General features: G+C 41.7%; 1 protein-coding gene across 4 annotated transcripts in view; it reads left to right on the top strand.

Moving 5' to 3' along the window:
* Positions 1 to 25,852, top strand: part of SIL1 (SIL1 nucleotide exchange factor) — a 243,705-nt gene that overhangs the window by 123,796 nt on the left and 94,057 nt on the right. For all 4 annotated transcript variants that reach the window (XM_035285917.3, XM_078360555.1, XM_008985639.5 and 1 more), the window contains exon 4: positions 19,797 to 19,905. In XM_035285917.3, the coding sequence (XP_035141808.1) occupies positions 19,797 to 19,905 (109 nt within the window). The remainder of the gene's footprint in view (positions 1 to 19,796; positions 19,906 to 25,852) is intronic.

The following is a 25,852-nucleotide window of genomic DNA, read 5'->3' as shown; positions in this document are numbered from 1 at the left end:
TGATTGGTTGGATTCATCTCTATTTAGCAGGATGTGTTAGTGTGTGTTTGAATAGTATATGTTGATTATGACTGTGGTATTCTGAGTTACTTTTAATTTTAGAATATATTAATATGTTTTAGGTATAAAATTTATAATAACCACAATTATATAACAACATATTTTAAAGGAGCCCAAACAAACCCTTCCTATAATAAAAGACACCAAATTATTGGTTTGTTCTTGGCAGCTACCTCCCCTTTTTCTTTTTAAAATATATGCCAGTTTTATATTTTTAATAGTTTTGAAGTTATTTATTTTGTGCCTAGAAAAGGAATTACATATTTTTTCCCTGAAGGTAACATATTTTTAGCAATATGAAATCCCAGAAAAATGAAATAAAAATTTGCTAATAATAAGAGGGATGAATGCTTACTATAAAAAAGTCTTAATTATAGAAGTGTATAATTTAGGAAATACAAGTCTTCTAAGTCCAGTTTCTTCCCCAGAGACAACATATGCTAATGTCTACCCTTTTAAAACTCTTTTATTATAAAATTAAACACTGATATAGAAAATTATACAAAACATGTAGCTTAATGAGTTATTAGCAGGTGAAGTCACATCCAAGTCAAGAAATAGAACTTTGCTGAGCACATCAGCAGGTCCTTCCAACTATAATATTTCCCTCCTACCAAATGTAACCACTCTCCTGCTTTTTACAATAATTGCTTCTTTGCATTTTTAAAATAGTTTATGACTCAATGTTGCACCCAGGACTATAGTTTAGTGTTGCCCATTTAAGAAAAGTTGTTGTGCCAGGCGCGGTGGCTCACACCTGTAATTCCAGTGCTTTGGCAGGCTGAAGTAGGTGGATCACTTGAGGTCATGGGTTCAAAACCAAGCTGGGCAACATGGTGAAACCCCATCTCTACTAAAAATACAAAATTAACAGGTGTGGTGGCACATGCTTGTAATCCCACTACTTGGGAGGCTGGGGCAGGAGAATCACTTAACCTGGGAGGTGGAGGTTGGAGGCCAAAATTGCCCCATTGCACTCCAGCCTTGTCAACAAGAGCAAAACTTCGTCTCAAAAACAAAAACAAAATTGTTGTATCTTTTAAGTCTCTTTGAATTTACAGGTTACTTACCTATTCCCCCGCCCCACAACCCCCTGTGGTTTTTTTTTTTTTTCCCTTATAAATTGTCTGTTGAAGAGCTCAGGTCACTTCCCAGATTAAATTTTGCTGATTTCATACTAATGATACAATTCAGCATGTTTCTCCAACCTCTGTATTTCTTGCAAATTGTCAGCTGGATCCAGAGGCTCAATCAGACACAGGTTCCATTCCTTTGGGAAAACTATAGGCAGTTTTGTGCTCTTTCATTAGGAAGTGCTCAATGTCTGACTGATTCTCTTTTTGTGGGCTTGCAAGATGATAGTATTCAAATCTATCATTTCTTTTTTATTTTTAGCTGAATTACTTTTATGAGATATTTCCCAATATGTATTATTTTGTTACTCAGGGGTTAAGTTCATACAGGAAAGACAGGATAAATATTTGGTTCTTTTTTCCTTATTTACCAGTTTTTGAGATAATGAGTTGGTTCCTAGTCATCCTCCGAAGATGATCAATTAAAATGATTTATTTTCCCTTTATGAACTCATGGATTATATGGGCTTTAATTCATTGTAATTAATTTTATTGAAGTTGAAATTGCTCGATCTGTGGTCAGTGGAAGGTTTTCAAGTGAGTTCTGTGAGTTCTTTTCATGTTACCCTGATAGTCTCTGATAGTTTTCTTGCTATCTGGTTTGACAAGCTATTCTAAGCTCATCTTGTACACTTCCTTCTCAGGACTGGAATTAGCCATTTCTCTACTATATTCTGGCCATTAGATCGCTCATTACTATTGTGTTGATCATCGTTTCTAGGCCTTTTCCGTTGACAACAGATAGGAAAGGTATGTTTTTGTTTTGTTTTGTTTTGAGATGGAGTTTAGCTCTTGTTACCCAGGCTGGAGTGCAATGGCGCAATCTCGGCTCACCGCAACCTCCGCCTCCTGGGTTCAGGCAATTCTCCTGCCTCAGCCTCCTGAGTAGCTGGGATTACAGGCATGCACCACTATATCCAGCTAATTTTTTGTATTTTTAGTAGAGACGGGGTTTCACCATGTTGACCTGGATGGTCTCGATCTCTTGACCTCGTGATCCACCCGCCTCGGCCTCTTAAAGTGCTGGGATTACAGGCTTGAGCCACCGAGCCTGGCCAGGAAAGGTATGTTACAATATTCCTCATGCATTCAAATGGGTGCTTCCTATTCATATTCAGGACGACAGGGTTTTTATTTAATCTCTTCGATATTACATCTGTTTCTTTTTTTCCCACACTAGTGAGTCCTGATTCTGGACACAGGGGATTATACAATTAGAATATCTAATAATTTTACTTATTTGATCTGTCTCATTTTATACATACAACAGTTTCAGAATGGCAGTAATACTATCCCTGATATTATTACTGAAAACAATTTAAAACTGTTTTTGTGTGTATGCTCTCATTGTTCTTAACCAGCTGTGTTGTATGTATATTCTCAGAGTATATAGCTGTTACATACTTCCTTCCTTTTTAGCCCTTATTCAAGTCATTTATACAAATAACTATATATTTAATGCTTACCACTCGTCTTAATTTGGTTGTCTGAGATGTATTTTCTAATAAATTCTTCAGGAAGAAGAGCCCATTGAAACAATAATCTTTGTGTTTTTGTATGTTAGCTTTGCCTGTGTTCTTTACATCCCAAAGCACTTTGTTAGGATGTAAAATCCTCGGCTCACATTTTCTTTCATCTTCTGCTGGCAGTAGGCTTTGCTGTTAAAAACACTGATGACAATCTAATTTCTTTATAAGTTACTTGCTGATTTTTGCTTGTCTGCCCAAATGATCTTTTTTTTTTGCCTTTAAAATCCAATTGTTTTACTAGAATATGCCTTACTGTTGGACATTCCTGGTCAATATTCTCAGGTATGCAGTATGTTATTTCAATACATAGTTTTAAGTATTTTTTAATTTCAGGAAAGGTTTCTTAAATTATAATACCTTTCTGTTGCTCATTTTTATGTGAAACTAGGTTTTTTGAGCTTTTAAAAAAAAACATGGCTTTTGGCATTCTGTTTCCCTGTTTAGGTTTTCTTATATTTATGTTGGAACTTCTTTGTCTTTCTTCATTGTTTATTAGTTTGTTACAAATCTTACTTTTTCCCATTTCTGTTCAGTTTTCCAATTTCCTCCTTTTCATGTTCTATTTATCTTAAGGCATTTTCTGTTATGAATATTTGCTCTTATTTCTGATTCTTCCTTGAGTTCTAGTACCTCATTTCTTTTTAATTTTTTTTTTTTTAGAGACAGAATCTTGCTCTATTACTCAGACTGGAGTGCAGTGGTGCTATCATAGCTGATTGTAGCCTTGAACTCCTTGGCTCAGGTAATCCTGCCACCTCAGCCTCCCAAGTAGCTAGGACTGCAGGTGTGTGCCACCATTCCTGACTTAACTTTTTAATTTTTAGTAGAGATGAGGTGTTGCTATGTTGCCTGGGCTGATCCTGAACGCCTGGTTGCCCAGGCTGGTCTCAAACTGCAGCCCTCAAGTGATCCTGATGCCTCAGCTTCTCAAAGTGCTGGGATTACAGGTGTGAGCCACCATTCATAGCCTCTAGTGCCTCATTTCTGATTTTTGTTACTGAGTATCTTGTATCATTTAACAAATGTCTCTAGTGCATTTTGAAATAGGAAGTTACTGTTTTTTTTTAATGTTTGTGCCTATGTCTTTCTGGCATACTTTCATTGTATGTAGGGATGTTATTATTTTATTTCTTCTTTATAATTTTATTGTATAGGATTGTACCATAATACTTTCTGTTGCTCATTTTTATGTGAAATTAGGTTTTTTGAACTTTTAGAAAAAAGCATGACTTTAATTACCTTTTCTAAATCCATAGTGCTTGCTTTCTTTTTTTTTTTTTTTTTTCTCTTCATTCTGAGTCAAGCTTGAGAAAGTTTTCTCTTCTCTTGTTTTCAAAAAACATGGCAGCTTGCTTTATGAGGTTTCCTGGCTCTGTTTTCTTCCTCCAGTTTCATCTGGACTCTGTTTCCTTTATTTCTGTTGTCCGAGTCTACTCAGTTTTGATTTTGCTTTTAGCAGAAATGTGGGGCCCTGTCCTGGTAGGGAGCACTGGTTAATTAATTTTGGGAATTCAGGGGCCTAGACAGCTATGGGCCCTTGAAGTCTTACCCCAGACTTCTTATCCTTGTCTACTGTTAGACATAGGTTCACTTGCTGTTACGCATTGGCCCATTGTAATTTTTAGTGAATGCCTGTCAGCTACTTAGTTGTTTTTTCTCGGGTCTCTCAGCCAACTTATTGCTTCCCAATCCCTTTGCACTTGGTTTTGATATAAATGTTGCTCATGGATTTAGTTTTGCTATCTAGTCAGAGTCTGTTTTTATGTGAGGATTTGGTAGATTAGATGACATTGCCCTTGTCACATTAACATATGTTCTTTAAAAAGAAAGATGAAATCATATATGTGCAACTTATTTTTGCTTAGTTTTAGTGATCTTTTTATGTCAGTACAAATTCCCTCTTTTTTGTTGAAGACTAATACATTCCATGGAAGGGATATGCTGTATTGTGTAACAAACCCCCTACTGATGGACATTTGTATTGTTTCTCATTGTTTACAATTAATGGAATGCTGTAGTGAACATTCTATCCATACATCATAGTGCACTTCCACGAACATTTCTATTAAATTCCTAAACATGGCGTTTTCTGAGTCAAATGGAATGAACAGTAACAGTTTTGATAGATGTTGCCAGATGCCCAAAAGCATTGCACTAATTTATCCTTACCTACAGTGTAAGGATGTCTGCTGGTGCATGGCCTTGACATTATTGGCCCAGAGGCTCCTCAAGGTATGAGTGTTTATATATATGTTTGGAGAGTGAGTTACAGTTTTCTCTAAGAAACTAATGAGACCTATGGACCTTTTTAGAAAAATGTAATTGCATACTTAAAACTTTCACATATAATCTCTGACGCTTCACCAGCTGGTCACTAGTAATATTCTTCTTCTTTCTTTCTTTCCTAACCACCAGCCCCTTCTGCTTAATGAACTAGGAAATACTTGAATGTTTAAGGATAAAGAAAGCAGTTGGCCGGGCACGGTGGCTCAAGCCTGTAATCCCAGCACTTTGGGAGGCCGAGGCGGGTGGATCACGAGGTCAGGAGATCGAGACCATCCTGGTCAACATGGTGAAACCCCGTCTCTACTAAAAAATATACAAAAAATTAGCTGGGCATGGTGGCGTGTGCCTGTAATCCCAGCTACTCAGGAGGCTGAGGCAGGAGAATTGCCTGAACCCAGGAGGCAGAGGTTGCGGTGAGCCGAGATCGTGCCATTGCACTCCAGCCTGGGTAACAAGCGCGAAAAAAAAAAAAAAAAAAAAAAAAGAAAGAGCAGTTGTAGAGCTATGACCAATAGTTCATCCATCAAATCCTGTGATCAGAGGTGATAATACTCTGAAGCCCATGATAAAGTCTGATGCATGTGGTTTAGTAGTAGTTAAGAACTAAGCAACATACCCAGTGTGGTGGCTCACGCCTGTAATCCTAGCACTTTGGGGGGCTGAGGTGGATGGATCACCTGAGGTCAGGAGTTCAAGACCAGCCGGGCCAACATGATGAAACCCCATCTCTTTAAAAAAACAAACAAAAAAATAACTAAACAACACTTCTTTCTCATTCTATTTTGATCTATACCACTTGCTTGTTTCTGTCTTTTCAATTCTCAGTCTTTGTACCTTTCTCAAATTTTCCTTGTGGGTCGAGGATGATACTGTGGAATTTAAATACATTTAAAAATAAAGAGTTTATTTTCCCCTGATCCCAAGTTAAAGGCTGTCTTTGCAACAATGCATCCTTCTGCCCCACATTTCAGAAAGAGGAAATTGTTTTTCTTTCCATAATGTTCACTCATCTTTGTTTTAGAGCATGTACACAATGGATAGTCACTATGTACCAAGCACTCTGTGCAGCAATGTAGGGAATATAAAGATGTTCTGACTTTATGAATAATATAATTTTTATGTATTTGTTTCCCTCACTAGACCAGTGATCTCTTCAGGAGTAGAGAGGCAACATGGTGAAACCCTGTCTCTACAAAAAATATAAAAATTATTTGGATATGGTGGTTCATGCCTGTAGTCCCAGGTACTAGGAAGGCTGAGGTGGGAGGATCACTTGAACCTGGGAGGTCGAGACTGCAGTGAGCTGTGATCATACCACTGCACTCCAGCCTGGGCAACAGAGTGAGACCCTGTCTCAAAAAAATAATAAATAAAAATAAAGTAAAAAGAGTAGAGAGGCCATGTCTCACTTTTAATTTTCCTAAAACCTGGCACATAGTAGGTGATCAGTAAATGTCTGTTTAATGATTAACAAGAACCCAAATGACTAAGAGAAAATGAATAGAGGAAGTGTCATTAGAGAAGAATAAGCAAGGCACTAGACATTGAAAGGATGGGCAGGCAATGTGTAAAACTGCATCGAGTTGTTATTCAAACTAGGCTATTAAAAAATGGACGGTCACTTGAGCCCAGGAGGTTAAGGCTGCAGTGAGCTGTGAACATACCACTATACTACAGCCTGGGTGGCAGACTGAAACATCTCAAAAAAAAAAAAAAAAAAGGCATTGAAATTTGACAGGCAAAAAGCAAGGAAAGAAGTGGCATTAAGGACTAAGAAAAGCATAGGGAGAGTTTAACCAGAGCATGGGGTACCTGTGGATGAGGGGTGATAAGGCAGAGAATATCAGCAAGGATTTCATTAGGTTAGGCCGGCCTTAAACACCATGAGGTAGTATTATTGGTATTTTGGAGGGCAGCAGGGAGCCACTGAATGTTTGTAAGGAGAGTTCCAACAAGGCTGTCCTGGGGGACGCTATACTTAACTGCAGTGGCACACGGAGGGAACATTTATCTTTTCGGTGGCGGTTGGGTCTCGTGATCTCCTGAAGTTCTTTCTAGCTCAGGGTGCTGAGGTCCTGAAGTTATGAGGGATTTGCCTTCTTTTTTATAAATCTGAAATGGAGGTTTGAAAGAGGATATCAGGGAGATGACTTGTTGGGAGACTACTTCTGTCAAAAGGGATCCAGGCCACAAGTTGTCAGTAGGGCTTGAATCTGCCTATGGATAGGAGGGAGCACCAAGGCCAGAGGTTCCATATACTTCTTCCTGGGTACATGGAGAGGTCTCGGGAATGTATAGTGGGTAGAGTGTTTATAATCAAGTGACAGCACAGAGTTCCCATTAGTTGCCCAGGATTGGGCGTATGGGGGTGCAGCTGGGGCAGCATCAGCTGTTGTGAGGGTGGGGTGGAGGTGTGAGGCAGGCTGCTTGTTGGAAGTGTGCACAGCAGCAGGCTTGCTGGAGCACTAACCTGTGCACATTGGCCCAGAACATCCAGGCCTCCTTGCCCATGCTTGGGTGGGCAAAGCACAGCCCTCTGAGGAGCAGAAAGCCAGAGCAGGGTAGGTGCTTTTGTAAGCTCTTTGGTGCATTGTTGCAAAACTGGCTTAAGTTTATGACTGAGCTAAGTTAATCAGGAAACCTGAAGCCTTTCTTCCTTGTTGCCAGCTGGCAGTCATGCTCATTTAAATCCTCCCCACGTTTGCTTTAGTTTTGCTGCTGGATATGGCGTCTGATTTCTGTTCTGATTTTTTGGGGAGTAGGACAGAGGCTGACCCATCTTAAATGGGTGTGGCCTGCAGGTTGGTTGAGCCATGGAAAACTGTAGTGGGTGTTTTCCATGTGGTATGGGCTAAGTTTAAACAGCTCATTTGCTGCCCTTTCAATTTGGATGCCCTGCAGCCTTCATTGTTACTGAATTTTTTGCAGCCTTAATGAGGCAGCCTGACATGAATATTCCAAAAAATCATGTACTCCTCTTTCCTCTGCAGAACTCAATCAGGTATGTATTGAGAGCTGATTAATACTCCGTTTGAGCATTTATTATGGCATGGCACTGGTTTCTTTCTCATAGCTGGGAAAACTGAACAAGTCACAGAGAGGCAAGAGCCAGGCAGAGAAAATTATTGAGAACTATCTGGTGTCAGCCTTAAGCATTTCCCATGCATGATCTCTTACTCCTCGCAGTGAACCCTGTGAGCCTTGTGAAGTGGGTACTCTGATGCCCATTCTGCAGATGAGTCATCGGTGTTATTTGCCTAAGGTCTCAGAGCTATTAAGTGGTGGAACTGGACCTGGAACTGCATCTTCCTGAGTCTGTGCCCTTTACCACCAGGCTAAACAATTGCCTAGGTTATCTAAGTGCTAAAGGCTGCAATTCCTTCTAGTGAAACCAGCAATACAAGTGAAGAAAGCAAAGCACAACACTATGTAGTAGGTCTCTAAATACCAATGATCCAGAACTTTAAGCTAAAAGGCAGAAAGTTGGGATTGTCATTACACTTTGACAGGTGAAAGGAGGCTCAGTTGACTAACCTCGTTTTGTTAAAGTTGCCTATATTTAAGGGGGGACTCCTCCAATGGGAGGTGGAGAAGGACTTAGGACCAGTTATTTCTGTAACTGCCATCTCTACACTGTACCTATTGCTTCATCTGTCTCTTCTCCCACCCTGATTGGCATTTTTACCTCCCTGTCCCCTGCACACACCACCCCCTCGCAATAAATAAAACAGATGTGGAGTTCCATGCTTTAGAGCTGCTCTGTAGAGAAATCCTACCCTAAGAATTTTGCTGCAGGTATCCCTATGGATTTTTTTCTTTTCTATTGTTGGGAGTATCCAAACTGAGGGGCTTTTGTGGCAGGGGCACTAGGGAAATTGTAGAGGTCAGTAGTAGCTGATACTGGTCTGAAATACTTCATAGAACCATGTTTGTCTGTGGTAACAGGTGCTGTAAACGAGAACAAATAAGAGCCAATTACTATGTCAGGATTCCTGGGGACTGATAGGGGAAGAAAAGGATTAAAAATTAAGCACAATATCTTGGCACTTTGCTTTTTAACCCTCTTATTAAATTATGACTTCTGTTTGAGGAAAATAAATGAGAACAAAGGGTATGTTTAGAATACAATCTGTGTGTTTTAAATTTGACTAATGAGTGGTTTTAGCACTTTCATTTGGGTCTCAGTCAACCTGTATTCAAAGTGTCAATTAACCAATAAATATTATGAAAAACAAGAGTCAGAAATGGTTGCACCACTCCTGCTAATGAGCTGCTAATGAAATTGTGTCTGGGTGGGAAATGTAGGCACTCTGGAATCCTCAAGAGCCTTCTCCAGAAAATGAGCAGTGTGGTGCTAAGGCCTCTGGGAAACACACATTTAACTCCTTCACTTCCAATTTGCCAATTTCTTTCCTTCCTTACTATGACGTAAAGCTCATTATCAGTATCTCAGGGTTAACTTCAGTTATAGTGAGAATTAAAAAAATTTTTTTTGACTCAATAATTTCTAAGTGGGATTAGAGAGCCAGACCAGCTATAGCCCTATCGTGGTTTACTCCCAACTGCCTGACCTTTGGTTTCTTGGCTATTTCCTTTCTCTTTTAATTTTTTCAAGTCCTTTCTCAATCTCCTCACCCCCAATGCATACTTTCATGTATACGTAATTGAAAACTGAATGAAGTCTGAACGTGTTCAAAGTTTTATAGGGGTGAGGGAAGCAGGTGGGAGATGGGGAGTTTGTCTTAAAAGCAGTGAAATGGCAGGAGCTAGTGGACCACAGCAGTCAGCTGGGTTATTGAAGATCAGATTTCCAGCATGGATGTGAAAGCCTAAGTGCTCTGAGTAAGGGGCTGTGCCTGTTAGCCTATTAGCTTCACTTACTGGGTCTTCCTCTAAGTCAGAGGAACGTGGGACACATTGAGGGTGGAGATCAAAGGGGAGCTGAGGCATCAACTGGCTAGGAAACAGGTAGAAACCCATGATGGGTCTCTACATGAAAGTAGCTCCCTTCATCCCTAGTTTTCTTTATTCCATCCCTGAATTTATTAAATTTGGGAGCTGTGGTAGGTCCCCTAGGCTGGTGGAAGGAGTGAGTAACTGCACATGCTTAAAGGTCTGCTGCTCTTCTTAGTAGGAGTGCTGCAGGGCCACGACAGAATTCCTAGCTTTTCTGGCCAAAATCATCCCTTACTGCTGTGTTAGTCTTCTCATTTCTGACCCATTCCTCTGGTTCAGGCTTTATTATGTCTGATTAGGACAATTAACAACAGCTTGCCAAGTGGCCTCCCTATTTCTTGTCTGCCTGTTTTATATGCTGAGCTCCAGATGCTTCATAGGGAGTTACTCATTGCTTGCTTGAAAGCTGTTCTCTGGATTTGGAAATCTAAGGGTTGCTACCTCTCTCCCCATTTACTTCATACTTCTCAATGGCAGGCACTGGTCTTGTTCACGGTAGTATACTTCCCAGTGCCCAACACAGCAGTGGCCCTCTGTGGGCATATGGTAAGTTGTGGCAGAAAGAATGCTCGGAAAAGAGCAGACTCTTGCCCTGTCCTCAGGGGATGGTTGTGGACTAGCCACTTGTGGAAAGAGGCTCACCATGTCCCAGATGTGGTTACTTTGAGCCTTGTCCTGATAACGGTTCAAGGTACCTCTCTCACTAGAACACAGGAAATCTAAGTAGCATTAATAGTCCTTGTCTGTGGAAAGCATTACTCTTGTGAATTCTGTATAGAACGGTTGGTGACCAGCTGTAGATTGTCCTCTTTGAGGACTAGAAAGGAGACATGGGTTAGGCTGCCGCAGATGAGATTTTGGAGGGTAGTGGGGTAGTAGCGGAGGAGGATGGTGGGAGCTCTCAGGGTAGCTGTTCCCTGAGGGAAACTGGAGTCTTTTGTTCTGAGTGGCTTTCATGCAGCTTAGAGATTTCTGCCCTTGCCTGGAAGCTATGCTGGAGAACCCCCCCTAAGGCCCTGCCCAGATTCTAGATTCTCTATGATTCAGAGTGAAAATCAGTTTGGAGAATATTTCTATTTTTTCTCGGTTTGTCATTGTTTAGTTCTTCTAAAAAAATACATAAATATAACTATGAACCAGAATGGCTCATTATATATTTTGCTGTTTTTAAAAAAGGTCTCCCTTTTTGGTTCCCTTAAAAACACAATAACATCAAGTGTTATTTCAGAGTTCAGCACCCCAGAGAGGTTCGTGCATGTTATTTTGTTACTGGTTCCGTTCAAGCCCTGCCTTGGAGACGGGATAGATGCTCATTTGTGTAAGGCAGGGCTCTTGCCAGGACTTGTTTGGGGGATTTGAATAAAGAAGCAGGAGGAGAGGGCTTTGGTAGTCATGGCAACTGGGCCTGTAAAGTCTCAGCTCTGACCAGTCCTAGTTAGGAGCTTGGAGGCCCCAGTGAAGTGAGTGTCATTGCTTCCTGTTCTATATTTTTGTATTCCTTTTGGTCTGGGGAAGAGGGAGCTGGCATTCAAGCTGACCTTTCTGAAGGCCTACTGTGTGCCTGGAGCTGAGCTTGAGCTGTGGGCACAAATAATTGGTTCCTGCCCTTCAGAAACTCAGCATAACCGGGAGTTTTTACTCTTAACACCTATCTGTAGGACTTGACAAATAAACTGTTTTTGCTTCATCTGGGTTGACATTTACCTTTTGGGCTGTTTCGGGGACTGCTTTTCCTAGAGTACTTTTTATTTCTTCTGAGCACTGACACAGTTCTTTTTTCATTTGTTCTTCACAACAATGTAGCACATTAGGGAAAACAGACATGATAAATTCTTTCCAGTTGACACCTAAGGGCATGAAGATTCAGAAAGATAAAGGAATTTGGCTAAATTCACCCAGCCGACAAAGACAGCCGAGTGAGGAGCAGAGTCCCAGGGCTTGTAGCACAGCCAGCCGGAGCAGCCTCTGACTTTCTCCATCATGTTCACGTAGGACTAGAAGTCCCTGGAGTGGGATATTTCCAGGCAGGAGCCTATGCAGGACATCCCATACCTTTCACCCCTCCTGAAGTCCCACAACTACCAAAGCTCCTAATGTCAAGGTGGACCCAAGAGCACCATGCATTCATTCAGCTGGCCTGTTGTGGTTGAAGCAGGGCAGCCAGGCTCCATAGCAACCTCACTGTGGGCACCAGCTGAGGAGACCCTGTCACTGGGAGTCTGGGAGGGACAAGTTTCTAAGCACTGGGATGTGTTGGGGCAAAGACTGAGCCAGGTATTATTTGTTAGTAGGTAAACTATATTTTTTAGCTACAAACTGGCCATGTTTTGTCTTTTCTGTATTTTAAATGGAATACTTTTAGAAGGGGCATTTTTCACAGCTCTCACCATTCCTGTTTTCTTTTTTTGAGACGGAGTTTCACTCTTGTTGCCCAAGCTGGAGTGCAGTGGTGCGATTTTGGCTCACTGCAACCTCCGCCTGCTGGGTTCAGGCAATTCTCCTGCCTCAGCCTCCTGAGTAGCTGGGATTACAGGCATGCGCCACCATGCCTAGCTAATTTTTTGTATTTTTAGTAGAGACGGGGTTTCACCATGTTAACCAGGATGGTCTCGATCTCTTGATCTCATGATCCACCCGCCTCAGCCTCCCCAGGTGCTGGGATTACAGGCGTGAGCCACCGCGTCTGGCCACCATTCCTGTTTCCTTACAGATGAACCTCCTCACTCTCTTGCCGCCTGCCTCCTGTGGGCATTTGACATGGCTTCTACTTCCTGGTCACTATTTCTTACCTGTCCTTCAGCCAGGATTCCTCTTGTCCTGGTGCTTCATGGCCTCAGGCTTCCTAGGCTAATTTTCCTCTTCCTGCCATTCTGAGAACAGCACTCCTGGGTCTGTGTCTAGGCCCTGAGCCTTAGCTCTCTTTCCTGGCCCCTGTCACACTGAACTGTATCTGATAGACTAATTGCTATTCAGCGATTCAAAAAGAGGTGGTATTGCTTTATCTGGAGGAGTACATTTCTACAACCCCTTTATTGAGATATAATTTATATACTATTCAATTCACCTATTTAAAGTGTACAGTGGGAATAATTCTCAAATGTCCTCGGGAAGGTTGGTAGAATGGAGCGGTGGTTTCTAGGCTGTGGTGTTTTATGGACCAGAAAAACTTAAAAATAATTTTTTTTTTCTTTTTTTGCCCTCTGAAGTGAATGAATTGAACCAAAAAAATAATTTTTTTAGAGGATTAAGGCCAACTTTTATTTTGCTGAGTTAAGGGCCTTAATATGGAAAAAACACACTATTATTATCTCCTTTTATAAAAGGACATTTTAACACAAAAAAGATAGAAACTATATAATTTCAGAAAAAAGAACTGTTATTTGTATGACCCTTTCAATTTCTTGTTTCAGGCCCATTGGAATGGATGCCACAATAAACAAAACACCTCAAAGCCTGGTGGCTTAAAAAAAAACAGTAACTATACAAAAAAAAGTGTGAAAGAGAACAGAACACTGTTCTTTTTGTATGGCTCTGACTCTTGGAACTGTAGTTATAGTTCACTTACTCTTCATGGGCTCCCCAAATAAATAGTTAAGCCAACCAGGATATGGAGGTGGCAGGAGCCATCAAATGGAATACAAATACTAACAAATGAAGCAAGTGTTACTGATTAATAACGTAACCTTAATGAAGTGGACAGGGAAGAACTAGCCCAGTGACTTTGGGAAACAGTATCTTGACCCCAGATACTGTAAAGCTAAAGACAGAACTATACATGCATGCTGTAATCTAGTTTGATAAATGTATCTCTCATAGGGATATGGGTTAACAATTTTGAAACTAGTTTGTGTACTAGAACAAAATATACTGTAGATAATAAGAGCCAGGTTCCTCAGTGTTAAAGAAGTTATAAATAAGTAAAGTGAGAAGACAAATGAGCCCACGTATTGTATTGGAATCTGAAGTATCAGTATAAACTTGTAGTTTTTTTTTTTTTTTGAGACGGAGTTTCGCTCTTGTTACCCAGGCTGGAGTGCAATGGCGCGATCTCGGCTCACCGCAACCTCCGCCTCCTGGGTTCAGCCAATTCTCCTGCCTCAGCCTCCCGAGTAGCTGGGATTATAGGCACGTGCCACCGTGCCCAGCTAATTTTTTGTATTTTTAGTAGAGACAGGGTTTCACCATGTTGACCAGGATGGTCTCGATCTCTTGACCTCGCGATCCACCTGCCTCAGCCTCCCAAAGTGCTGGGATTACAGGCGTGAGCCACTGCGCCTGGCCCAAACTTGTAGTTTTAGATATATATATATGCAGATAAATATAGAAATATAGATGTATGGATATATATACACACAACAGTAACATAGCAAGAAATACAGGTGTGTGCGTGTATATAGACGTCTGTATGTATAGATATGTGAACATCTGTTGATGTCTTCTTTTGTTGCTTGTGGCACAGATAATCAGAGAAAGTTAACTCAGTGTCCCTTAAACATGAATGATTGATGATTACATGGAGGGCCTGGATGTTATTCTAAACCATATATATATATATATATATATATTCTAAACTATATATATTAGTTCTCACACTGCCAATAAAGACATACCTGAGACTGGGTAATTTGTAAAGGAAAGAGGTTTAATGGACTCACAGTTCCACATGGCTGGTAAGGCCTCACAATTATGGTGGAAGGTGAAGGAGTAGCAAAGTCACCTCTTTACATGGCAATAGGGAAGAGAGTGTGTGCAGGGGAACTACCCTTTATAAAACCATCAGATCTTGTTAGGTTTATTCACCATCATGAGAACAGCATAGGAAAGACTCACCCCCATGATTCAATTACCTTCCACTGGGTGCTTCCCATGACGTGGGAATTATGGGAGCTATAATTCAAGATGAGATTTGGGTGGGGACACAGCCAAACCTTATCACTATATATGTGTGTGTGTGTGTGTGTGTGTGTGTGTGTATACATATATAATTAAAATTTGTGTGTGTACTTATAATTTGTATTGTTTATAAATTACCCAGTCTAAGGTATTTTTTTTACATACATACACACACATTTCTTGCCCCGCCTACTGAGAGGGCTTAGAAATATCAACAACCTAGTAGTAATGAACACACCTAGCACCCAGATCATGGCTTCTAAACACTGTTATCTAATTTAAAAAAATGACAAAAGACAAAACAAAAAACTAGGGCTCTTGAGAAGTGACTGATTCCAGGGCTGGGGAAAGGAAAATACAAAATGAACTTGGAACATCTTATGGAACCAGAAAGTAAGGAAATGCTTTTAAAAAGAAAATGATGGTGGGGAGAAATGATTTTTCAAAGCAGTGTAAGAGCCAAGCTGAAGGCACTTCTGATTGCTCAGGCTGAAGCAATTCGAACAACAAAATAAATAATAGTGTTGGACCGTTAGAATAAAATATCCATGAGTTTATACTAATATAAATAATTAGATGGAGGAGTTACAATTTTTTCTTTCAGTGAAATAAATCCCAATTAATAAATGTGTTAAAGAAGGAGGGAAGTAGAAAATTGCCATTAGATGATTACCACAGTTGCAGATGGATTCCCTGAAGGCATGCAATGATTTTTCAAGTTAAGGGATTTGTATAATCTGAAATTATTTCCCTCATGATTTTTTTTTGAGGGGAAATTTGGTGGGCTTTTTTTGTTTTTGTTTTTTGTATATCTACAGTGTTGTGCAATTACTGCCACTGTGTAACACCAGACCACTAGTGGTCAATCCTCATTCCTTCCTTCCCGCAGCCTCTTACAGCCACTAAGCTACTGTTTCTATGGATTTGCCCATTCTGCACACTTCATGTAAAATGAATCATATGATATATGCTTTTTCCATGTCTGGTTTTTACTTGTTTCAAGTTTTCAAGGTTCATCAATGCTGTAGGATGTATCAGTATTTCTTGCTCCTTTTAATGGTAAATAGTATTATATGGATATACTACTTTTGTTTATTCGTTTATTAACTGATGGACATTTAGGTGTTCTCAGATACCCAATATGATACTATTAGAAGGTGGCGCCTTTAGGAGGTGTTGAGGCCCCATGAATAGGATTAGTGCCCTTATAAAAGAGACTTGAGGGTGCCCTCTGGCCCCTTCCACCATGTGAAAAACTTAGAAGACACCTTCTATGATGAATAGGCCCTCACCAGACACTGAAACTGCTGGTGTGATCTTGGACCCCCAGAACTGTGGGCAGCATATTTGTATTGTTTGTAAATTATCCAATCTTAGTTATTTTGTTACAGGACCCCTAACGGACTAGGACACACTCTAAACCTTTAAGCCATTATACCAGATGCTTTTGGTTCCCTGCCCACACCCCCTGGGATCTCCTTTTTCTGTAGGGGGTATGTCCTCCCCAGCTACTGTGGAGGCTCAAGACTCTTGTCACCTGCTCCTGGACCCCTCTGGGGAGCCAAAACTTCCTTGCCCAGAGCTGCTGCCTCCACTACTGTGATATAGCTGGCCTAGAGTTAGAACCTGAACAATGCCATTTTATAAAGAGACAAAACTGTTTCCATTCTCCTCACAAGGACTGCTAACCTTGGCTTCTGTAAACTGCTAATTTACTTTGCACAATGAAGAGAGGTAAAGCTGCATACCTGCTCTTATCTGTAACTGCCAGAATTGCTGGCATTTGTTTACCGGTACTGACCAGAGTAAGCACCCCCAGATAATTCCATCCTGGCGCCAAGCAACTAAAAACTCTGTGGACCCCACACCTGCCCAAATAATGTATAAGCTAATGTTTATCTTGACTTCTGTAAATCTTAAGTGATTGCCACTTAAGTGGCAATTGGAATGACAAAAGTCCCCTGGCCCTTGGAATGTCCGGAGCCCCCTCAACCTCCTCTCTGCCCAGGAGGTGATTTACAGCCTTTCATCCCCATCTCCACTCTTCACCCCTACTCCCAAGGTGGTTTTCCAGGTATAAAAAGATCTTATCACCCTTCTTTCTCGGCCACAGGTTGGAGAGATGTGAGTCCTCCATGGTTGCTGGCAATAAACTCTGCAATTTGGCATACTTTTGTCTTGGTGTTGACTTTCTGTGCTCAGTCCGATACAACACTACTCTGGTAGCCTGTGGCCTCTGACTGCTTGGAGGGGGTAGGTGGAGGTAAAAAGTCCTCCTTGGGTTTTCATTTCCTGTCATCTGGAGAGCACCACTCAATAAACCATGTGCACATGAAGTCCTAACTTGTTTCTTCTCCATGGGTGTCTCATCCTTCTTGGACCAGAAGGCTAGCAGTGGCATGCTCTTCTCATGATGATAGCAGAATATTGAGACACCCATGCAAGCACATTTCAGACATCTGTTTGTGGCCCATTTGCCAGCTTCCCACTGACCAGAGCATGTGATAAGCAAAATCCAAAGTCAAGGTGTGGGAAGGTACACGCTGCAGTAGCAGGAACTGTAAAGTCATGTGGCAGAGAGTGTGACAAGCAGGAAGAAAATCGGTGACAGTGTTGCAATCTACCACAGATTACTCCCTAAACCAGAAAACCAGAGTTGTTATCTGGGTCCTAGCCTGTGACTGAAGTCAGTGACAGTCCCAGGGGGAGTAAAAATTCAAGCATGGGGCCGGGCGCAGTGGCTCACGCCTGTAATCCCAGCACCTGGGGAGGCTGAGGCGGGTGGATCACAAGGTCAAGAGATCGAGACCATCCTGGTCAACATGGTGAAACCCCGTCTCTACTAAAAGTACAAAAAATTAGCTGGGCATGGTGGCGCACGCCTGTAATCCCAGCTACTTGGGAGGCTGAGGCAGGAGAATTGCCTGAACCCAGGAGGTGGAGGTTGCGGTGAGCCAAGATTGCGCCATTACACTCCTGCTTGGGTAACAAGAGGGAAACTCCGTCTCAAAAAAAAAAAAAAAAAAAAAAAAATCAAGCATGAGGTGGCCTTACTCAATATGGACAGGGCTTCTGCTTAATATGGACAGGGCTTTCTCAGGCTAGGATACTCAGCCTTGGGATCAGCTCCAAAGGCGTCAGTGGTGGGAAAACAGACACAAGACTATGCAGGCCTGTTTGCCTTCCTGGATCCAAACATTATTTTCTGCCTGTTCCCTTACTCTCCATCCCCGTCTTGTTACTTGTATGTATCTAGTGGCTTCTGTTTGCTTTGATTTGCCCTTCCCCTGTGTTCTGGTACATTTTCTTCCTTCGCAGGGGCTCTCAAAGGATACAGGTCAGATTATGCTATGTGTCTAACTTGGACATTTCCCCAGTGGAGTAGAAGTATTTGAAATACTGCATTTCCTGTTGCTTTTGCCACTGCTGCTGCTGTTACATGTTTAGTATATTTTAAACGAGCACAACCTGTATTTTGAGTTAATGGTATTGTGGTTGCTCTTGCCCCCTGTTGTGGCTTATGTGAAGGGAGTAATTTTGGAATTTTCCCGAAATAAAATAAATTGATTCACATAAGATCCTAGTCTCTTCTTTGGCAAGCTTAGGACACTATAACCTATTATATCTGAAGCTTATAAACTCACATACTTTATTCTTTTCCATTTCTAACTTGGATCAAAAGTTTGAAAATGTAAAATACTATTGTAATTATTACTAGTATTAGTATCATTATTACTAAAAATAACTATTAACATGACTAATTACATGTGTTCATGCCGTAGAGAACTCAACAGTTCTCCATGGGGCTCCCAGAATTGTTGAATTCTTGCCTGTATCATTACCTTTCTTGAGTTTACCTGATTATTCGAGAGAACTTGTGCTGTGTGCTTCCTTGGGAGGAATTTTTTTCTGAAAGTTCTTGATTTGGGTTCTTAAGCTTAACAACAGCAAGGCAATGCTGTCCTCTGGCAGGAAAAAGCAGAGTCAAAGTTCAGGTGCCAGAGCACCACCTTTGCTTCAAATCTCCAGTCTTCTGAAAAGTGTTTTCCCTGAAATTCTCCATCCCTGCAGCAGTTCCATGAATGAATGAATGGGTGTAGCATTCCATTTATAGTATGTGCTACTACACAGTTGCTGTTTAACTATACTTGAGTAGTGTTGTGCGGTGCTTAGGAATAGCCCATCCATTTACAACGTTTGTTTTTCCGGGCTATGGATCAGCTTCATAGATAGGTGGGTGTAGGTTTTCAGTTTCTCTTGGCTCCACTCCCTGCCTCCTTGGCTTGCTCTGTCCTCTTGCCTTCCAGTCTCTTCCTTCTTCCTTTTCATAACATTAAGTGCCACACATTTTATGTGCCAAGCTCTGGCCTAAGGGCTGGGAAATCAAAAAGGAGGAAATACAGTTCCTGTGCTTACAGAGGAGAGAGCCTCATAGAAGAAGCTTAATTAAATAGATGAAGGTAGTGAGGTGTAAGCTGGCTGGGATGGCACACTGTCAGGTCCTGTGGGACTGACTGTTAGGAGAGGGGCAGGAAGGGTGTCATGGAAGAGACAGTAATGTAGCATGTCCTGAGGAGTCAGTAGGTATCTGCCACTTTCCTGCTGCACGTAACACAAAGCTTTTATTAGCTAAAAAAAACAGAGTAGCTTAAATATGCAGGTTCTAATTGGGGGACATTGGTCTCTAGATTCAAGTGTGTATCCTCTTGCCCTTCTTACCTCATTTCCTTACAGATTTCCTTATAGATTAGCAAAGTGAGTATATGTGAGTGGTGTGTGTATTCCAGGGAGAGAGATGGCTAGACTAAAGAGATAACTGAACACAGCTGAGTTGTGTCTTCATGAACTACTAGTAAGTCTTGTTGGCTTGTTAGTTGGCCATCCCTGTGACCTTCCAAGGACCCTGTACCTCATGAGCCTTTCTCTTCTTGGCTTTTAGGGCAAGCTGTCCCTGCAGGATCCCATGTACGGCTGAATCTTCAGACTGGGGAAAGAGAGGCAAAACTCCAATATGAGGACAAGTTCCGAAATAATTTGAAAGGCAAAAGGTACAGTGTCAGCCCTAGGGACTGGAAGGCTAAGTGGTGACATTGATTTTGTAATACTGAAAATGTTATCCAAATCACGTGGCTTTTTTTTTTTTAATTTGAAATTTAATAGCATAGAATTTGTGATAAATCTGTCAGGGTTTTATGAAAGTTTACTTCTACAGTCTTTGGAAAGAAACAGTTTGCAAAGCAAATTGATACTTTAAAAAGGGCTGTAGGGGAATGCTTAACCTGCTTTAAAAATGAAGCTATTTTTCCCAGTACTTTAAGAGCACCCATTTGAATCCCAACAATTAATGCGCTGATTACAGATGAGTCATCTATTCATTAAAACAGGCCTGTTAGGCCTTCTGCTTTGCAGTAATACTTCCTTGGTGAACAATAAAATTGCATTTTAAAGTCTTTAATTCAGACTAACTTTTCCTCTCATTAGTCAGTATTAAAACAAGCTTTCTTATAGTGTAAAAGTAGAAGCTACTGCCATTCTCCACTGGCTAGAGGTTGCCTTATTTCTTAATAACCAGGTTAGATTATTTAATTTGAGAGAATTCAGTGTCTGTTTTTCTTTTCGTTGCCTTGAATCAGCATGCTTTCTTTGCTTGGTATTCCGGAATGAGGGGGAAGGAGGTTGAGGCATGGAGTTGCAGCGGTTGCTGGAAGTGTGCAGTTTGAAAGCTCAGCAGAAATACCAGCCATGAAGTTTCTAACACAGGGCCCAGCAAATTATGGCCTGTGGGCCATATTGGGACTGTTCCCTGCTTTGGTTCAGCCTGCAAGTGAAATGGGTTTTTATATTTCTTAAAGGTTGGGGAAAAAAATCAAAAGATAATATTTCATGACTCATGAAAATTTATGAAATTCAGAGTTTAGTGTCCATAAAGTTTTAATGGGACATAGCCATGCTCATTTGTTTACATGTTGTCCATGGCTGCCTTCTTGCTACAATGACAGAGTTGATTAATTGGGATGAACCCCATATGGATCACAGAGCCTGAAAGAGTCCAGTCATGACAGACAGTTTGCTGACCCTGTGCTAAAACACGTAAGCATTGGAAATTATTAGTTATGGATTGAGTGTGGTTAGTGTTACACAGTCCTTGGGTGATTTTTTTTTTTTTTAAGAGAGAGGGTTTTGCTTTGTTGCCCAGGCTGGAATAAAGTGGTGTGACCGTAGTTCACTGTAACCCTCAAACTTCTGGGCTCAAGCAAATCTCATTGCCTCAGCCTCCTGAGTAGGGTGGGACTACACATGTGTGCTACTTTGCCTGGCTAATTTTTATTTTATTTTTGTAGAGACAGGGTCTCACTTTGTTACTCAAGCTGGTCTTAAACTCCTGGACTCAAGCAATCCTCCTGCCCTGGCCTCCCAAAGTGCTGGGATAAAAGATGTGGGCCACTGTGCCCAGCCTGGATTTATAATTTAAACAGTATTTTGCAAGTTGGGCATGGTGGCTCACGCCTGTAATCCCAACACTTTGGGAGGCCGAGGTGGGTGGATCACCTGAAGTCAGTAGTTCGAGACCAGCCTGGCCAACTTGGGGAAAGCCTGTCTACTAAAAATACAAAAATTAGCTGGGCATGGTGGTAGGTGCCTGTAATCCCAGCTACTCATAAGGCTGAGGCAGAAGAATCGCTTGAACCTAAGAGGAGAAAGTTGCGGGGAGCCAAGACTGTGCTGCAGCACTCCAGCCTGGGTGACAGAAAACAAACAAACAAACAAAAACTAAAACAAAAATCCAGTTAGATGTAAGTCAGAAGGAGGCTTTAGAGACCCACTTCTTACCTTAGTCTTTTGCTTGACATGCCTGTTAGAAGGTCACTAGGCTGATCCATGTATACTTTTGTCAGGTGGCACTCACCCCACAAAACAGCCTGTTCAGTTTTAGACAGTTTTCACTGTTGGAAAATTCTATACTTTATATTAAGATAGAGGCATTTGTTCTCCTTGCAGTCACCCCAAATTGGGAAAGATCTTTCATCTTCCCTTATCCCTCCAGATAGGCCTATACTTGGAGTGGCCAGGTCAGACAATTGCTCCTTTCTTACAACCATGTAAGAAGTAATCAACTGTCACTGTCATGGCCCCTGCCAGACTTCTTTCATCTGCAGCACGCGCATGTGCGCGCGCGCGCACACACACACACACACACACACACACACACACACTTCAGTGTCTCAAAGTACTTTTAGGAAGTCTTTTCTCACATGTAATCCAAGTCTTATTTTCTGAAGAAAAAAACCTATTTTTTTCTTAGTTTATGAATGTTGAGTTAGGGGCTGGGCACAGTGGTTCACACCTGTAATTCCAGCAGTTTGGGATCGTTTTAGCATAGTTCGAGACCAGCCTGAGCAACAGGGTGAAACCCTGTCTCTACAAAACATACAAAAATTAGCTGGATGTGGTGGCACATGCCTGTAGTTCCAGCTACTCACAGGGCTGAGTTGGAAGGATCACTTGAGCCAGGGAGGCAGAGGTTACAGTTAGCCAAGGTTGTGCCACTGTACTCCTGCCTGGGTGGCAGAGCCAGACCCTATCGCTAAAAAAAACCCAAAAAACAGAACACCAAAATTAGCAGGATGTGTGGCGTGTATTATGCCTGTAGTCACAGCTACTCGGGAGGCTGAGGTGGGAGGATCACCTGAGCCTGGGGAGGTTGAGGCTACAGTAAGCCATGATTGTGCCACTGCACTCTAGCCTAGGCAACAGAGTGAGACCCTGTCTCAAAAAATAACCAAACAAGTAAAATAAATATATAAATAAAAAATAAAGAAAATCCCTTTACAAAAATAATACTGAGTTTATAATTTGATTAATTTTGAGTTTATTTGTTGGTTTTTATGCTATGAGAAGTTATTTCCTGATTGTAGATCATCAGTGTGAACACTTACTACCTTGTCTGTTACTTATATCTTTTAAGAATAGACAGCAGAGACATCCATGTGATCTGTAGAGACACACCATAAAAGAGAAATATTTGTCCCTGCTCCTGCCTTTTTACTTTCCTCCTTTGGAGGGTTTCTGATGGCTCTGACTGGAAGGCCCCCAGCATATGCAGGACATTTCTTCTTCCTTCTCAGCATTTATAGCTAATGGCAAACCTATCTGAATAGAAGTCCAAAGGTATTGACAAGATGGTGTGAACATTCAGTGCTGTGAGCTGAGTGAGCCTTTGGTGATCACTTCCTACTTCTGGGATGGAGCTCCTCCAATTCCATTTCATGGTATCTTCCTGGCCCCTTAGCACTGGAATGGGAACAGAGGCCTGAGGGCAGGGCCAGTTCGCTGAACTTGTTACAGTATTTGCTTACTCCCTTATTCTGTTTTAGAGGACACAATCCATAGCTTTCCATGAGATTGTCAAAGAAGTTAGTGATCCCACAGAGTTAAGAACCACTGGCCTAGAGTGAGATGGGGACAGTCCATTCATCCAAAATTTGTTGCAGTCTGTCTACTATTTTTACTGGTTGTGTGGCTGGCCACATAGCTACCTAGAGCAACAATGCTTGTGGGCTCTAAAGCTTGGGACAGAAGACCCTGACTCTGGCTTGTCTCAGAGGGTTCCTTTAGCACTGCCTTACTTCAATGCATAGTTGACTCTTAGCAACAGGATTCTACTTGCTATTTATGCTTTAGGCATTGCCATCTCTAGTGGTTTTAGTCCATATCCCTGTCATCTCCATGGTACATCTCTTTTTGCCCTGGAATAACCAGCATCTCTGACTCTTCCTCCTAGGTTTGGAGGACTGAGGGTAAAACAACATTCAAGTTGTGCCATATTGGTGAGCATTTACCAAGATCAAATATGGCATGGTGGTTAAGAGGTTGAGCCAAGGATAGGGCCATTCACTTCCTCCATTTATTTATTTCACAAAAACCAATTGAGTGCCCATGCACCAGGCATTGGGATATAGTAGTAAACAAAACAGTCTCCATAAAGCTGGCAAACAGAAAACCAGGTATATAAGCACAGAAGTAAGATATTATCTTTTCATTACTGATAGTTTGCTGACCCTGTACTAAAACATGTAAGTATTGGGAATTGATCATGGATTAATTAGCCCCCAAAGGGAGGAAGGAAACAAACCAATGTGACTGATCTTAGAAACCTGCCAAAGACTAGAATGGTATCCTCTCCAAGATCCCTGGAGCTGATCCAAGGCACAGACATGCATGAGAGGAGATACCTGCAGCGGCAGGGGAGACATGCATGAGAGGAGGTATCTGTGGCGGGGGGGCGGGGCAAGGTGTTTACCACTAGCACTCAGTTCAGGGAGAGGTAAGAACAAGGATGATATGGACACAAAGAATAATTGGGTTAGGTTTATAGGTTTAGGAATTAGGACATTGCAGACAGATGGAACAACAGGAAGTCCCAGGCTTTATCAAGGAAAAGGCTTTGTCAAGTATGAGAAGCAAGAAAACAATCAAGGTGACTAGAAGAGAAGAGAGAAGGAAGGAAACCTATAAGAGATGAGATTGGAGAGGTATGTGGGGGCCAGATCATGTCGGTTTTGAGGAACATGTTGTGTGTTCTTCATTGTAATGGAAAACCATGGAAGATTTTTTTTTCCCCAAGACAGAGTCTTGCTTTGTTGTGCAGGCTGGAGTGCAGTGGCACCATCTCAGCTCACTGCAATCTCTGCCTCCTGGGTTCAAGCAATTCTCCTGCCTCAGCCTCCCAAGTAGCTGGGATTACAGATGCATACTACCATGCCTGTAAAAAATACAATAATTTTTATATTTTTCAGTAGAGATGCAGTTTCACCATGTTGGCCAGGCTGGTCTTGAACTCCTGACCTCCTGATCCACCCACCTCGGCCTCCCAAAGTGCTGAGATTACAGGTGTGAGCCACCATGCCTAGCTGCCATTGGACGATTTTAGGCAGAAGGGTGATTTAGTTGCTGTGTGTCTGGAGGTGAGATTGAAGGCAGACAAAAGACAGAATCAGGATGTCATTTCGTTGGATCAGGTAGGACATAATGGTGGCTTACTTAGTCTAGGGTATCATAATAGAGAATGAAGGAATTTGGAGATTTAATTTGGAGGTAGAGCCAAGAAGACTTGCTTACAATTTTGATGTGGAGATAGAAGGAAGGTGCAGGGAAGGGCATGGATTGAAGATAAAGCCTCATTTTTGAGTCTGAGCAACTGGTGCTTATAAGTACTATTTATTGAAATAGAAAATTTGAGAGAGGGACAGATTTACAAGGAGCTATGTTTTAGATGATTATCAAGAGCTATGTTTTAGATTCAATAAGTTTGAAGTACTTGTTAAACGTCTGAGATACAGATCTATCAGGTAGTTGTGCAAGAGTCTGGTTGGTGCTCAGGGAAGAGGTTGGGCTAGAGACATAAATGTGGACATCACTGGCAGATAGGTATTTAAAGTAACTAGGGGAGGATGTCAAGGTGGAGAAGATTGCCAGGGTTGAACTCCAGGGCATTCCAGGCTATGTGGCTCAGGTAGGAGATGGGGAACCATCAAGAGTTAGAGAGGAGTAAGGAAGAGGAAGAGCCATGGAATGAGGTAACAGAAGCGAGGAAAGGAGAGTGTCTCTTTTTCTTTCTTTCTTTTCTTTTTTTTTTGAGACAGGGTCTCACTTTGTCACCCAGGCTAGAGTAGTACAGTGGAGTAATCTTGGCTCACTGCAACCTGGGCTCAAGCGATCCTCCCACCTCAGACTTCCAAGTAGCTGGGACCACAGGCACATGCCACCATGCTTTTTTTTGTAGAGATAGAGTCACTATGTTTCCCTAACTGGTCTTGAACTGCTAGACTCAAGCAGTCTTCTCTCCTTGGCCTCCCAAAGTGCTGAGATTACTGGCATGAGCCACCACACTCAACTGAGAGGTTTTTCAATAACAAAGGGTGAGAGAGAGATCCAAGATGGCTGATTACTAGCAGCTCGGGGTTGTAGCTCCCAGTGAAAGCACAGAGAATGAGA

This window comes from Callithrix jacchus, chromosome 2 (genome assembly GCF_049354715.1).
Source record: "Callithrix jacchus isolate 240 chromosome 2, calJac240_pri, whole genome shotgun sequence".
Lineage (NCBI taxonomy): Eukaryota > Metazoa > Chordata > Mammalia > Primates > Cebidae > Callithrix > Callithrix jacchus.
This window is presented reverse-complemented; position numbering and strand designations above follow the sequence as displayed.